The sequence below is a fragment of the Stenella coeruleoalba genome, assembly GCF_951394435.1.
Source record: "Stenella coeruleoalba genome assembly, chromosome: 20".
NCBI lineage: Eukaryota > Metazoa > Chordata > Mammalia > Artiodactyla > Delphinidae > Stenella > Stenella coeruleoalba.
Window position 1 is genome coordinate 17,808,510 of NC_137166.1, and position 14,640 is coordinate 17,823,149.

The 14,640-nt window shown below is 46.5% G+C and overlaps 1 protein-coding gene across 1 annotated transcript in view; it reads right to left on the bottom strand.

Annotated features, from left to right (window-relative positions):
* Window positions 1-6,144: 6,144 nt before the first annotated feature.
* TANGO6 (transport and golgi organization 6 homolog) overlaps window positions 6,145-14,640 on the bottom strand; it is a 176,824-nt gene continuing 168,328 nt past the window's right edge. The window contains exon 18 of the mRNA XM_079906387.1: window positions 6,145-7,867. Within this exon, the coding sequence (XP_079762513.1) occupies window positions 7,691-7,867 (177 nt within the window). The 3' untranslated portion in view covers window positions 6,145-7,690. The remainder of the gene's footprint in view (window positions 7,868-14,640) is intronic.

A 14,640-nucleotide genomic window follows, 5' to 3' on the forward strand; every position in this document is an offset into this window, starting at 1 on the left:
AACTGGGGGAAAGCCACAGAGGAGAGAGTTGCCAAAAACAACTAGGATTAGTTTTTGTTTTACAAAGGACTGGACTTCTGCACACTGAGGACTTTTCCTACCTAGAGGATGGGTTAGGGTAGTGGATATGGGCTGCTCTCTTTTGGGGCATGGAGTCTCCATGACTCTCTCTCACATGGTCCTGGCCTTGGCCACAGAGAAACACCCACATGGCTGATGCTGGAGCCTTGTTTTTTGCACTCTCTGAACAGCACTGATACAGTTTCTTTGGAAAGTGGCAGGGGGATCACCCCATGCCCAGCTCTTCAAAGCATCAGCACAACCATTCTTTTAGTAAAGACAGCCTAATTTCAGGCTGGCCCTTCCCTAAGATTAACAAGGTCACCATAAGTTTTGAAGTTTGGAAAGTGGTGTGTGGTCTAATAAAGAGGTGTGTGAATGTGTCCCACCCAGGCACTGTTCTGAGCAGGTTTTAGCTCTTAAGGCAGACAGTGAAGATTAAATTTTACATCATTTAATAAACCACTTAAACGCCCAGTAGCTCTTCCTAGTTCCCCAGCAGAGAGGGTGCTCCTGCAGCTCCGAATCTGCCCCGCAAACTGCCCTCCTCTCATAATACCAACAACTCTCACCCTCAGCCCCCCCCCTGCATCTCTGAGATGGAGTTAGGTGCTGGCTAACTGGTTCCTATAAGAACTAGCAAATGAAGTCAGAAGTTTCTCTGCTCTAGTGCACTCACTCGCTTCTCCCTTTGTCTCTTCCCATCTGCAAGAACTTATCTCTCTGGACCTTATTTTTCCCTTCTGCAAAATAGGGCCATTAATTCCAGTCTCATTTTTTTCTCTGAAGGAATGGTATGGAATAGAGCTATCAATGTATATATGTGAGAAATACATACACACGCATTAAAACAATCCATTGTTATCATTCTGAGATACCAAAATCTGAGAACCGAAACCCTGCTTACAGGAGGTAAAAGGGTAAAACAAACAAAAAACAACAAACCTTCAAAGGAGACATTTCTGGGCTCTGACTGGAGTTCACGGGAAGACTTACTACATTTTCTATGTTCCCACACACGGCGCGGCAGCTTCAAGGGTCTACTACCTTAGCCACCCCCAGAAAGAAGAATAGGCCTTTCAATGAGCAATTTACAAAAGCTGCCAAAGTACAGGAGCAGGTGGGCTGGGGGGCTTTAGCAAATCTCATCTCCGGCTGCTAGGCAAACTACAAGGTCAAAAACAAGATCTATAGCAAGTTCTGGTGTTTGAGGTTAGGTTTTGATGTACGTGGACACTATCTGGAGGGAATCAGGGCTGAGGTTTATCTTGACATACATGGTCCATCTGAACAAGCAGGGAACCACTGTCTTTATCCTCACTTATAATAACAGTTTTTTACCACTTGGAAATATAGTGTCTATTGGGTGGCAAAGCACAGTGGCTAAAAGCTCAGCCTTGGGAGCCAGACTGCCTGGGTCCAAATACTGGTTTGGCTACTTCTCACTAACTATGTAATCTGGAGCAAGTAATTAGCCTCTTGTGTGCCTCAGTTTTCCCATCTGTAAAACAGGGATAATAATAATACCTACCTCGGGACTCCCCTGGTGGCGCAGTGGTTAAGAATCCGCCTGCCAGTGCAGGGAACATGGGTTTGAGCCCTGGTCCGGGAAGATCCTACAATGCCTCGGAGCAAGTAAGCCCATGCACCACAACTACTGAGCCTGCGCTCTAGAGCCCGTGCTCTGCAACGAGAAGCCACCACAATGAGAAGCCCGCGCACCGCAACGAAGAGTAGCCCTCGCTCAACGCAACTAGAGAAAGCGTGCAGCAACGAAGACTCAACGCAGCCAAAAATAAATAAATTAATAAATAAATTAATAAAAATAATAATACCTACCTCATGGGCCCAGTGTGAGGATTTAGTGGATTAATATATGTCAAGTGTACAGAAGAGCACAATAAGCTCTTTATAGTGTTAACTGATTATGATGTACAGTGATGTAGAGCTACAGCAATCATTCATCCTGGGTTTTACAGGATGAACCTGATACTTTAAGGGGCCGTCAGACCCGATGTCCTGAGTCTGGTGTGGGAACCGTGGTCATTAACCTGGGGACACCTCTAATCCCATGAGAAGGCATACCCTAACACTCAGGACGGAGTCTCAGAGCTGAGAGCCTAGTCAGCTCTTTTGAATACACCTGCAGGAGCTCAGGATTTCTCTCCAGGACGAGTACTTGTAGCTGGACTTTGGCTGCCGGTGAGCATACTTGCAAAGTGTTATTGTGCCCCTACCGGTGGTTTTGATACACAGAAAACTCCATCCCCTGAAGATTTCCTGGGCCTGAAATTATTTAGAGAATGGTGTTAACACTTTGCTGTGGTGACTGAACCTGCATTGCATGGTTATTAAAGCAGTGTCAGCTGAGGATGGAGGAACGTAGATCGGCACAAGCGTGTTGGTGGAAGGAACACTGAAAATGTTCGTATCTTCTGGATCCAGCCTTCCAACCTTTTAGGACTTATCCTATAGAAACACTTCAGTATGCAAAGAGTTATGCTCGAGAATCATTGAAGAATCATTGGAACTTAGAAATAATTCAACTGACCATCAAGAGGCAAATGCTTAAACCAGCTGTTGTTCATCTATACAATGGAAGACATGCCACATCACAGGGGAGAGGGGGCTGTAAGTACTGAGTGTCTCCAAGGTATGTGACTAAGAAAAAAATCTATGGAACACTTTTTATGGTGACAATCCCATTTTTGTTTTTGAAAGCAGTAAGGTATATTCATGTTCGTTTGGGAAAAGGATGAAAGGAAGGAAAGATCTAGAGGGATATACACCCACCTGCTGGTCAGTGGTAACCTTGGGGTAGGAGTGGAGGTGAGATTGCGAATTCTTCTTCGTTACATATACTTTAAATTTGTTATAATTCATAAAACATATAATCTGTGCGTGCATGCACACACACACACACACACACACACACACACACACACGCAGCCAGGGCATCTGTACCTGAGGGCTCTGCCACTCCTCAGCACTCTGAGGGCAGGGGGCCAGCACAGGGTCGGCATCCCTCAGCTCGTGTCAGCAGAGTTCCAATGACTGCTTTGTGGGACCCACATGCCGGGGCTCCTGTGTGTATATGAGCTCCTGAGTGCTTCTCAAGCTGTGCTCTAGTTGAAAGGGCTTTGCTGCTATACTAATTTTGGGGGGAGAGGCTCCTTAGGATTCAAGAGATGTTCAAAAGAGTCTGCCTCAAGCCCCCCAGGAGACTTGGGCCAAATTCCACCAAAAGGGAATAACAATAGTTTGCCTCTCTGTTCCACGATGTTGTTGTATCATACAAGTTCATGGGTAAAAAATGACCTTCCAAACTAAAGGAAACACAGAGTAACTGATCTTGCTATTCTATGCCCCCAGGGACTGCAGAGTGTCACGGGGGTGGGGGCAGGTAATACCTGAGCTTCCTGGGAGTACGGACCTACCTGAGTCAGCATGAAGAACACTGGGGAGGGACAAGAGGGATGACCCTTCAAATAAGTGGGTGCAGCCCCTTCCAGGGCTGATGGTGCAGGTCTGCGCTGCCTCTACACCTGCTGGAGGCACGGGGTACGCTGAGCACAGCCCTGAGCCCCGCCAACAGGGAAGAGTGCAGCAGCCGGTGTTCTAAGAAGACAACTCCCCAACCCCCAAGTGGCCAGTCAGCTCCGAGCAGAGTGGTGCATGGAAGTGAGGTGCCGTGCACTGCAGGGAGGCTGCTGCGTGTGACTGCAGAAGCTCTGTGGCTGCAGAACTCGCTGGAGGACACAGCACAGCCTTTAGAGGTCACGCCTGCTGCTGTCCAGGAGGCAGTGGAAGAAGACCACCCCCCATGCCCCCGTCGTGGTCAGGGCAGAGTGGCTTGCCTCCCACAGCCCACCCTGGAACTCAGCTCCCGTTCTGACTCTCTCCCTTGCCACTGAAATTCCAGCTGAGCTTTTGGATTTCTGTGCAGAGAGACTGCAGAAGCCAATCTGGTTTTGTACAGGTCAGGTGAATCATCCTCCAACCAACTGATCAACTTTCACGTGTCTTGGCCATCCCTCCAGTGCAGGCGGCAGGCAAGGCTCCCTTCACTCACAGCCTCACAGACAAAGAGATGGAGCAGGGCGGGGACAGAGGCCAGACCAACCCGTCTGCTGTCCTCTTTCTTCTGGGGCCAATGAGGAGAAACGGGTGCTGCCAAAGAAGGCGTTGGTGAAAGGGGATGGGGCTCACCACTTCCAAACTGAGAAAAAACTGTGGTTGGATGTGAACAACTTCTGGCTCAATACATTTCCCATTTTACAGCTTTTATCATCTTGGCCTCAAAGCACTTTCCAAAAACAAGCTGAAGGGGCTTCAGGTGGAAACAGGTCTGCGGCTGCCCCCGCACTCAGAGCGGTCCACAGGCTCCACGTTGTTCGGCACGTCGCCCCCTGCACCCCCTCCGCTCCACTTCCTGCCCGCTCACTGTGCCCAGCAGCACTGCCCCTCCTCTCTCACCTCCGGGCCCTGGCACTCGCCACTCCCTCTGCCTGGACCGCTCTTCCCTCAAGTATCTTCATGGCCGCTCCTTCACCTCCTTCTGATCCTTACTCAAACTTCAACTTCTCAGTGAGGCCCTCTCTGGACAACTTATCCAAACTCACAGCTCTCACCCCATACACTCCTCACCTCTCCTTCCCGACTTGATTTTTCCCTAGAGCATTTATCACCATTTGATATCCTGCTTTATTCTTTATCTTACTTGTTGCCTGTCTCCTCCTGCTACAACGTAAGCTTCCCCTGAAGGTAAGCATTTTGTTCACTGCAGTGTTCTCAGCATCTGGTGCTACGTCTGGCACATAGTAGGTGCTCAACAAATTGTTGTCGTCGTTGCCTGTGATTCGCTTTCCTACCCTCCTGTCCCTGGTCAGCCCTTACACGTGGATGGGTCGGCAGAGCCATAGGAAAGTGAAGGAATGGAGAAGAGAGGTGAAGAAAGAAGAATATGAACATATGGAAAAGTATGTGTTTGGAGAGACGATAAGGAGCAAAGTGCAAGTTAAGAGATTTCTGATTAAATAACAGAGTGTGTGGAAGGGTAAGTTTGTGCCAAGGAGGAAGGACAAAACAGCAGAGAGGAAAGCTCTCCAGAATGTCCAGTAAGTCTAACCTGATCAACCAGTCGACACTTGGGCAGAGAGCCTGGGCTTTGGCTGCAGCCACAGCTTTGGGCCCCTGCCTGACTCCTGCCACAGTGCCATCCTCTGGACACCAAGGGAGATGTGCCGGTGGCCTAGAAGAGGAGGAAGAAGCAGGGAAGGGAAAGGGGGCAAGTAAAAGACTAATGAGTGATACAGGGGGGCGTGGGACAGACTGCTACACAGTGGAGGGGACTGGAGGTGCGAGGCCAGGAGAGTTTCTGTAGCAGAGACAAAGGGAGGAGACTGGAGGAGCAGCAGGAGGAGGTGGCCGCAGAGGGAGGAGAGACGGGCAGAGGTGGGAGGCAAGCACAGGGATGCTGCTATTACACAGAAGCAGACACGCGTCTTGGGCCTGTGCAGGAATGTGTCACTATTGCTCCTGCCATCTGCCCCTGGAGTTCTGTGCCTTTTTCTTTTTCTTAAGTTTTGCGTTCTTATTATCGTAAAGCTCTCAATTCTCATGCTTTCTCAAGGATGGAGACATATATAGATACAGATATCTATATACATATCTATACATATCTATATACATGGGAGATTATTTTACAATTTGGTAATTTTTAATATTTTGGTCATATTTGGTGTTTAGAAGGGTTACATTACGGTATCCTCCCCTTGAGTTTGGTAACAAGGACAGAAAAGGTCACTCTCTGAAACTGAATCCATCAAAGTCAATAAAGAACAGATGCTTTTAGCCAGTTGCCAAATAATTCAAATTAAGAGGCAATTTATAAATGGAGATAAGGGGACCACAATGCTTTGTGAGGCACTCCCTAGACTAGGTGTTTAGACTAGAGACTTTCTCAGTCTAATCAAGCTGATCAATTAGGATATGTCCTCAGAACGGAAATACATTTAATGCAAATAAAGTTGTAAGTTAAACCAACCATCTAACATACCTAATCTGATTATCTTAAGTGGGTTTTATGGGGTTTAGTTAGAGGAAGGCCAAGAAATAAAAACTTTTAGTGTATATCCAGCTGGTCCAAAGGAGATTCTTCTCTGATTTGAAAGCCCAATCCTGATTTTCTAGACACCCTTGATTTGGAGAATGGAATAATCCAACTACCCTAGCTGAACAGAAATATTCCTTGGAAACATCTGACTGCTTCTGTTCACTGCTCTCTAGGCTAACCTGTGGGCCATAGCTTTCTGTGAGCTGGCCTCTTTAAAGGGATGCTCACCACAAAGGTTCTAAGCTAAGGACGTGCCTGTAATCTGGCCAGAAGAAAATAGCCTGATGTTAACTGGCAAGTGGGCTTCTAGACAGTCCTTCAGTCACCTGAGAGTTCTGGGAAATTGTGTTTTGGTTCTGCTGGGCCTGGTCACCAGAGAGTGGGGATAGAATCCTGTGATAAAATTCAGCCCTGCAGAGCTGAGGACTGGTTAAGGACTCTGGGTTAGCCTCACCAAGGTGTTGATGACTGGGAGGGGTTGTCTGAAGCGATCATCCAGTACGTCCTTTTTGTCTTCTCTTTTAGCTGCAATCAAAATTCAGTAACCAAAATATATAAATAGATAAAAAGACGTCTAGAGTGCTACGTGTGAAATGACTTCAGTAAACCTGGCATCAGGTCACCAATACATAATGCACTTTCCAACAGGCATTTAGCACGAACACATTGTCTAAGCATTCCTCTTTCTCAAGGAGCAGAAGACTGAAGGCGGGATATAAACTCTCTCATCTGAGATGTTTGTGGCTCTTTTCTCCTATAATCAGGGCAACTCTGTGCTAACAGTAGCAGAGGGAGTAAAAGAAAATGGCCTGGGAGGGCAAACACAGCACTTACCTTTCTTCTCTGGAAGATTCAACCAGCTTGATTCTCTTTTCTGGAGATCAAATCCTCAGCGCCATCTCAAAAGCTTTCCATCTCAAAAGCAGAAGACCAGATTCAGACCTGTTATTCTTTCCAGCCAAGATAGTTTTATTCCAGTTTTGCATGTTTTGATAACAATTTCCTTTCCCTCCCTCCCTACAATTGCGTCTCTGTACCCTGAAATGCCTCTTGAGCATCCAAGGATGACCAGCTCTGGCTGCTCCTCATTACAAGAGGGACAATCTCAGCATGAAAGAATATCAAGACATGTGACCTATGGGTGGGCCAACCTCTTCTACTCAAGTCGCAAGAGAATGGTCAATTAATCAAATTCCACCGGTTGTGTTAAAAATATACTGCCATCAGGTAGACATCCTTCTCTAAATGCTACAGGACAGTGAAAAATGTGCAGGTTAATGAGATCTGTAATCTTTTTTTCTTTTATCGGCACACACTTCAGGCTGGATGCAGGATGGCTAAATAGGTGCTTTAGGAAGGTCAGCCCGAAGACACACAGGACCAGAGACATAAAGCCACCTCCGGGGGCAGCCATATTGCCAGCACCAAAGGGGCAGTGGGGCCACCTGCTGGAAGGCTTGGGCACTGCTCTGGCTGCTTGGTCCCTCTGCCTCCTCCATGTCCTTTGAGGTTGGTCTATGGCAGGACCATGATCTTTTTCTCCAGCTTCTGTGGTGGGAACAGGAAGTTTCTCATTATCTCATCCAGCTCTTCCAGGGCCAGCTGGGCATGGAGCTTGGCAACGTCATCGGACTCCAAACGTACCACGTGCTTCAGCAGGTGGTAGAGATCCTTGAGGACGTCCCTCAGCACCTGGATGAGAGAGACAGAGTCATGGCCATCTGTCTACTGTGCCAACACTTCTCAGAATGACCTAACTGCCTTCTCCTGTCTGAGGAGTTCTGTGAGGAAACCCACAGGCTCCTTTAAGAAGATAACGCATGGCCCTCTCAGGTTGGAGATCGAGTGGGGCAGCTGTACTGAGGTAGGCTTCCTTTTGGGTTTCTCATGCACTCCTGACCCCTCACTACACTGGCCTTGGTGGCTGCTGCTCCCTTTTAGCCCCAGACCCCTCCCTTCAGTTCCAAGGCATGGCACAGACCTCAGGACCATAGGCAGGCAGTACTGCCCAGATACGGCTGCTCCTGAGAGCATGTTTACCAGCATTCTCCTCTCTAGCTCCCACAAAGCCTTCTGTGACACCCACCGAACAGGCACCTATCTTATGAAACGCAGGAGGCTATTTCTTCAGCAATCATGCTTTTCCTTGCCACTACTTTAAAAATTTTCCACCATTGTTTCATGTCCGTGTCGTTCCCTCAGTCACTATAATTTTTTTTCAACTCCAACTCTGCAATGGGAAGCAAGAGAGGACTCCATAGACACAGTCACACCCATTTTTCACATCCAATACTCTGATCTGATGGTCTGATATGGAATTGGGAGGGTGCCAGAGCACCTACTCCCAGGAGCTTCTAATTTTGTCCCAAGTCCTCCTGGCTTAGGAGCCAGAACTTATAGCAAGAAATGGGTTCTTCTAGCAGAAGAACAGGGAAACTCAGAGGAAGGGGCCTTAGGGATCATTTAGTCAAATGAGGGACTGAAGACTCCAGGTCACAGGGGGTCACATGTCTTGTCTGCAGCCACTTTCAAAGTTACTCCTGGTTGAGGGCTCTTTGCCTCAAAAGTTACAATTTTTTGGGTCAGGTACTGCACTAGTATTTTCCATATATTATCTGATTTTTATGCCAGTCATATAAAGAAAGGAAAGCCCCACTTTACAGATGAAGAAACAGGATTAGAGGGTTAAGTAACCTCCCAAGGTTACTCTGCTAAGAAAGGGGCAGAGCCAGTTTTTAAACATTCAGAGCTTGTGTTGTTTACTTTTACTGAAAAGGTAATACAGTACAAAAAAGTACATATTAAAAAAATAAGTCTCTCTTCTACCCCAGACTCCTACTTCCCCTTCTCAGAGGATATCATTCTTAATTTTGAGAAATATTCTAGGTATTTACAAGCATATATATATGCATGTGCCTTTTTCCCCTTTCCCCCTTTCTTTTAAAAAATTTATTTACTTTATTTATTTATTTTTGGCTGCGTTGGGTCTTCATTGCTGCGTGCGGGCTTTCTCTAGCTGCAGAGAGCAGGGGCTACTCTTCGTTGCGGTGCGTGGGCTTCTCATTGCAGTGGCTTCTCTTGTTATGGAGCACAGGCTCTAGGCACTCGGGCTTCAGCAGTTGTGGCAGGTGGGCTCAGTAGTTGTGGCTCACAGACTCTAGAGCTCAGGCTCAGTAGTTGTGGTGCACGGTCCTAGTTGCTCTGTGGCATGTGGGATCTTCCTGGACCAGGGCTCGAACCCGTGTCCCCTGCATTGGCAGGCGGATTCTTAACCACTGCGCCATTTCCCTTCTCTTTTTAATTTTTTTTAATTTTTAAAATTTTTTATTTTTCTGCAGTACGCGGGCCTCTCACTGTTGTGGCGTCTCCAGTTGCGGAGCACAGGCTCCAGACGCACAGGCTCAACGGCCATGGCTCACGGGCCTAGCCGCTCCGAGGCATGTGGGATCTTCCCAGACCAGGGCACGAACCTGTGTCCCCTGCATCGGCAGGCGGACTCTCAACCACTGCACCACCAGGGAAGCCCCACTTCCCTTTTTTAAAGCACAGGATTATATGCTATACCAGTGGTCCCCAACCTTTTTGGCACCAGGGACTGGTTTCGTGGAAGACAATTTTTCCACGGGTCGGGGGGATGGTTTTGGGATGATTCAAGTGCATTACATTTATTGTGCACTTTATTTCTATTATTATTACATTGTAATATATAAATGAAATAATTATACAACTCACCATAACACAGAATCAGTGGGAGCCTTGAGCTTGTTTTCACTTGCCACTCACTCATAAGGTTTTTTAAAATAAATTTATTTAGTTAGTTAGTTTTGGCTGTGCTGGGTCTTCATTGCTGCGCGTGGGCTTTCTCTAGTTGTGGCGAGTGGGGGCTACCCTTCATTGCGGTGCACGGGCTTCTCATCGCAGTGGCTTCTCTTGTTGCGGAGCACGGGCTCTAAGCACACGGGCTTCAGTAGTTGTGGCACGTGGGCTCAGTAGTTGTGACAGGCTCTAGAGAGCAGGCTCAGTAGTTGTGGCGCACAGGCCCAGTTGCTCTGCAGCATGTGGGATCTTCCCGAACCCGGGCTTGAACCTGTGTTCCCTGCACTGGCAGGTGGATTCTTAACCACTGCACCACCAGGGAAGCCCACTGATGGGGTTTTGATATGAGTCTGCAAGCAATTGATTTATTATGGTCTCTGTGAAGTCAAACCTCTCTGCTAATGATAATCTGTATTTTCAGCCGCTGCTCAGCTCTAGCATCACCTCCTTAGCTCCACCTCAGATCGCTGGGCATTAGATTCTCATAAGGAGCGTGCAACCTAGGTCCCTCGCATGCACAGTTCACAGTAGGGTTTGCGCTCCTATGAGAATCTAATGCCACCGCTGATGTGACAGGAGGCGGAGCTCAGGCGGTAATGCCAGCAATGGGAAGTGGCTGTAAATACAGATGAAGCTTCACTCGCTTGCCAGCCACTCACCTCCTGCTGTGTGGCCCGGTTCCTAACAGGCCATGGACTGCTACCGGAGGTTGGGGACCGCTGTGCTACACTGTTATGTACCATGATTCCCCCCATACCCAACACATTTTGAAGATCTTTTGCTATTACAAATATTGCTGCAATAAACATTCTGGTACCCAATGTACAAGGGTATCTGTAGGACAAATATCCAGAAATGGAATTCCTAGGTCAAAAGGTAATGCACACTGAAAATCTTGATTGCTAGGCCAGAGAAGTTGTAATAGTTTATATTTTTACCTATCACTCTGAAAACTCCTATTTCCCCATATTCTCATAAGTGATATATATTGCAAACTCTTTATCTTGGCTAATTCAGGAAGTGAAAAATAGCATCTTGCTGTTTTAAATTTGCATCTTTTTAATAGATACATCAACTACTTGTATTTTTTTTTTCTGGTATGTGTAATCAAATTTTCCTTATTGATTTGTAAGAGCTCTCTGTATATGAAAAAGAGAGGTCCATTACCTATCATATGAATTGCAAATATTTTTTCCCTAGTTGGCATTTTTTCTTTGTGAAATTTTATTTTCCAGAGAAGAAATTTACTTTTTTTTTCTTTCAGTACGCAGGCCTCTCACTGTTGTGGCCTCTCCCGTTGCGGAGCACAGGCTCCAGACGCACAGGCTCAGCGGCCATGGCTCACGGGCCCAGCCGCTCCGCAGCATGTGGGATCTTCCCGGACTGGGGCAGGAACCCGCGTCCCCTGCATCGGCAGGCAGACTCTCAACCACTGCGCCACCAGGGAAGCCTGAAATCTACATTTTTGATGTAGTTAAATTTATCAGTTTTTTTCCTTTATAGTTTCTGGGTTTTGTATTTCGCTTAGAAGAAATGGGGTCTACAATGTTAGCCACTACGCTATGCCATGGCTATTTATTAATAATGTGTACCAAATTGGGTTTGTTTCACCATATGTAAACATCTCTGACAATAATTGGTTCAAATGGATTTTAAATTTTTTCCTCTCACTACTTTGGAACTTCAAGAGTTGGCTGAATATTGAAGGCTGTACCAGTGTGCAGTGTGCAATTTCAAAAAAGGAGGAAGATCAGAAAAAAAAGAAATAGGAGAATGCAGACATTCATTCATTCTTTCACTTTTATGGCTTTTCATAAAAACAATGTAATAAATACATATAACAACCTATATACTATAAACACAGACTACGTCTGCAAAAATACTGATTGCCTTCAGCAAGTGACACTGGGGAGAGATGAGGGGGATTATATACCCTTTTGTACCATTCTATGAATATATAACCTATTAAAAATAAATATGCTTTTTATTAAACTGAATTAACTACTAGACAAAGATTTTCCTAAGGCCATTTAATAGGTAAAAGAGATATAGAACCTGCCTTTAAAGAGGCTTATGCTCTGGTGGGGAGGATAAGTCATGTACATAAGTGAGGACAATACAGAACAGAACATGGTACGTATCCTGAGAGCAGAGAGAGTGTATGAAGAGAGGTTCGAGCAAACAGAGGTCACATTTTAGGAAAAGGAAGTGAACTGAAGGTGGTGAACAGAATGCTGGGAAGTAGTTACTTCAGTGGGTAACAAGTACACTTACATCTGTGATGTAGTTAAATTTATCAGTTTTGGGGGTGGGTCTTAGCCCCACAGTCCCCTAAGCATTCCACACAAGTACACTAGGTGTGTAGCATCACACATCTTGGACTTGCTAAAGAATACAGAAAGAGCTCTTTCCGTCGTTTGATATTCTCGAATAGCACACGCACTGGGGATTGGATGGAGGAAGGTAGGGGACGGGGTACACAAAACCAGCCCCCCAGGTCACTGTCTGGTCTCCCTCTTGTTCCCTGGGCTCCAGCTGTATGGGCCTTCTTCCTTTCCTTGTCTGCGCAAAACTCCTTCCCAGCTGAAGGCCTTCGCATAGGCTGTTTCCTCAGCCTGGAAGACATTTCGCTTCCTCTTCACCCTACAATTCCTACTCACCCTCAGCCTGAAATGCCACTTCCTCAGGGATGCCTCCCTAGCTCCCATCTAGGTAAGCTTTCCTACCCTTCCTATAGCTCTGTTTGTAGCCCCTATCACAATGGTAATTTAAATATTTATTGTGTAATTAAAAATAAATTTTCTCAATAGCTCACATGTACTATTGACACTGACACCACATCTTGCCTTGTTCACCCTGGTATAGTCCCAATGCCTCATATAGTGACTGGCACATGGCAGATATCTAAAAAATATTTATGAATGAAAGAAGGCATGCATGCATGCTATTCCTGGCCAGTTTCTTACTTGGTAAAAACTAAAACTTCTAAGAACATCCACTGAAACAGTGCTGGGAAACCAGGGAATACATATGCATGTACCAGCTACAGAATACAAATTGCATAATTTCAGGGACCCCACATACGAGGTCAACACACTCACATTTGCATTTAAAATCAGCATAGCACTGGCACAATATAAAGATGAACAGTAAAATCCATGCTAATAGTCTAACATTTAAAAGGTTCTCAACTTAGAACAACATTAATAGCAAATAATAAACACCTTGACAAGTGAAAGGAGAGAGAGACTGTGGAAGAAAGGAAGAAAACTTTGTATTTAAAAACCTGAGGGGCGGGCTTCCCTGGTGGCGCAGTGGTTGAGAGTCTGCCTGCCAATGCAGGGGACACGGGTTCGTGCCCCGGTCCGGGAAGATCCCACATGCCGCGGAGCGGCTGGGCCTGTGAGCCATGGCCGCTGAGCCTGCACGTCCGGAGCCTGTGCTCCGCAACGGGAGAGGCCACAACAGTGAGAGGCCCACGTACTGCAAAAAAAAAAAAAAACAAAAAAAACCTCAAACGGCACTTTTTCCTTGTTTTTCTGAACAAGAGACCCCGCAATTTCATTTGGCACTGGGCCCCACATACTATGCACTTGGCCCTGCAGACAACTCTCAGTGCTCTTTGCCCAATGTCGCGGCATTAAGTGCCTGAATCCTGTGGGCAAACCCCACAAAGATGCTGCCCCATCTCTGCTGTGCAGCTGTCTCCTGGGTTTTCTCCTAGAGCTGCTGGGTCACACAGGAGTCAGGTCTCCAAGTGCAGGCGTCTGCCTCTGACTGTGCACTATGCCCGACTGCTCTTTCATAACGTAGCTTTCTCCTTCCTCAAGGCCAGCAGTGTGAAAAGGAGAGACGATTCTGGAAAGAGGATGGCTCCCCACAGCTACTGATTCATGATTACTCACTCACTCAGTGATCGTCATCAAGGGCCTACTTCGTGCCCAGGCAGTGTGCTGGTGATAAAAAGGTGAATAATGCACGAACCCTACCCTCTGGCAGCTACAGCCAGCGGGGAGGCAGACACGCACACTAAGCAGTGTGATCCTCAATCTAAGAGATAAGTGTAGGTGATTCTGTGGAAGCAAAGGAAGTGATTTCCGCCTGCAGAGGTGGATGGAGGAAGAACGTTTCCCTACCGTGTGAAAGGGCCTTTGCTCTGACTTTCATCTGTAGCCAATGGGTGGCACCAAGGAGTGGCCTGGGGAAGTTTTATTGTCCCCTCACTCTCAAGCCACCTCAAATAACTGCAGAGTTTAAGCAAACCCAGCATGCTTGTTATGTGAATAGAGCTTAAAGACAAGGCTCCTAACACTCTCTCCAACAAATTACAGCCCAGTGTCTCTTATATAGAAATTCTAGTGTTCCCACTGTTTATCACAAGGTCATCTTTTTTTTTCTAGAGGAATCTTTCACCTAGTCAGAAATATCTTAGAGATTTTTTGCTAGAGCATCCTAACATTCAAAGTAAGGTTAGCTTTCCTTTCCTTGTTAAAAAGGAAAGTTCTAAGGCATTCTGGTCTGCTAAGGTACTCTGTTCTTTCCTGGTGTGGGTAGGAATTTTCTCCTTGGCACTGCTGTGTCCTTAAAATAACAATAATGCTTGTGCAAACACCACTTTGTACTTGAGGGGTGCTGAGTTCCTTGTTTTC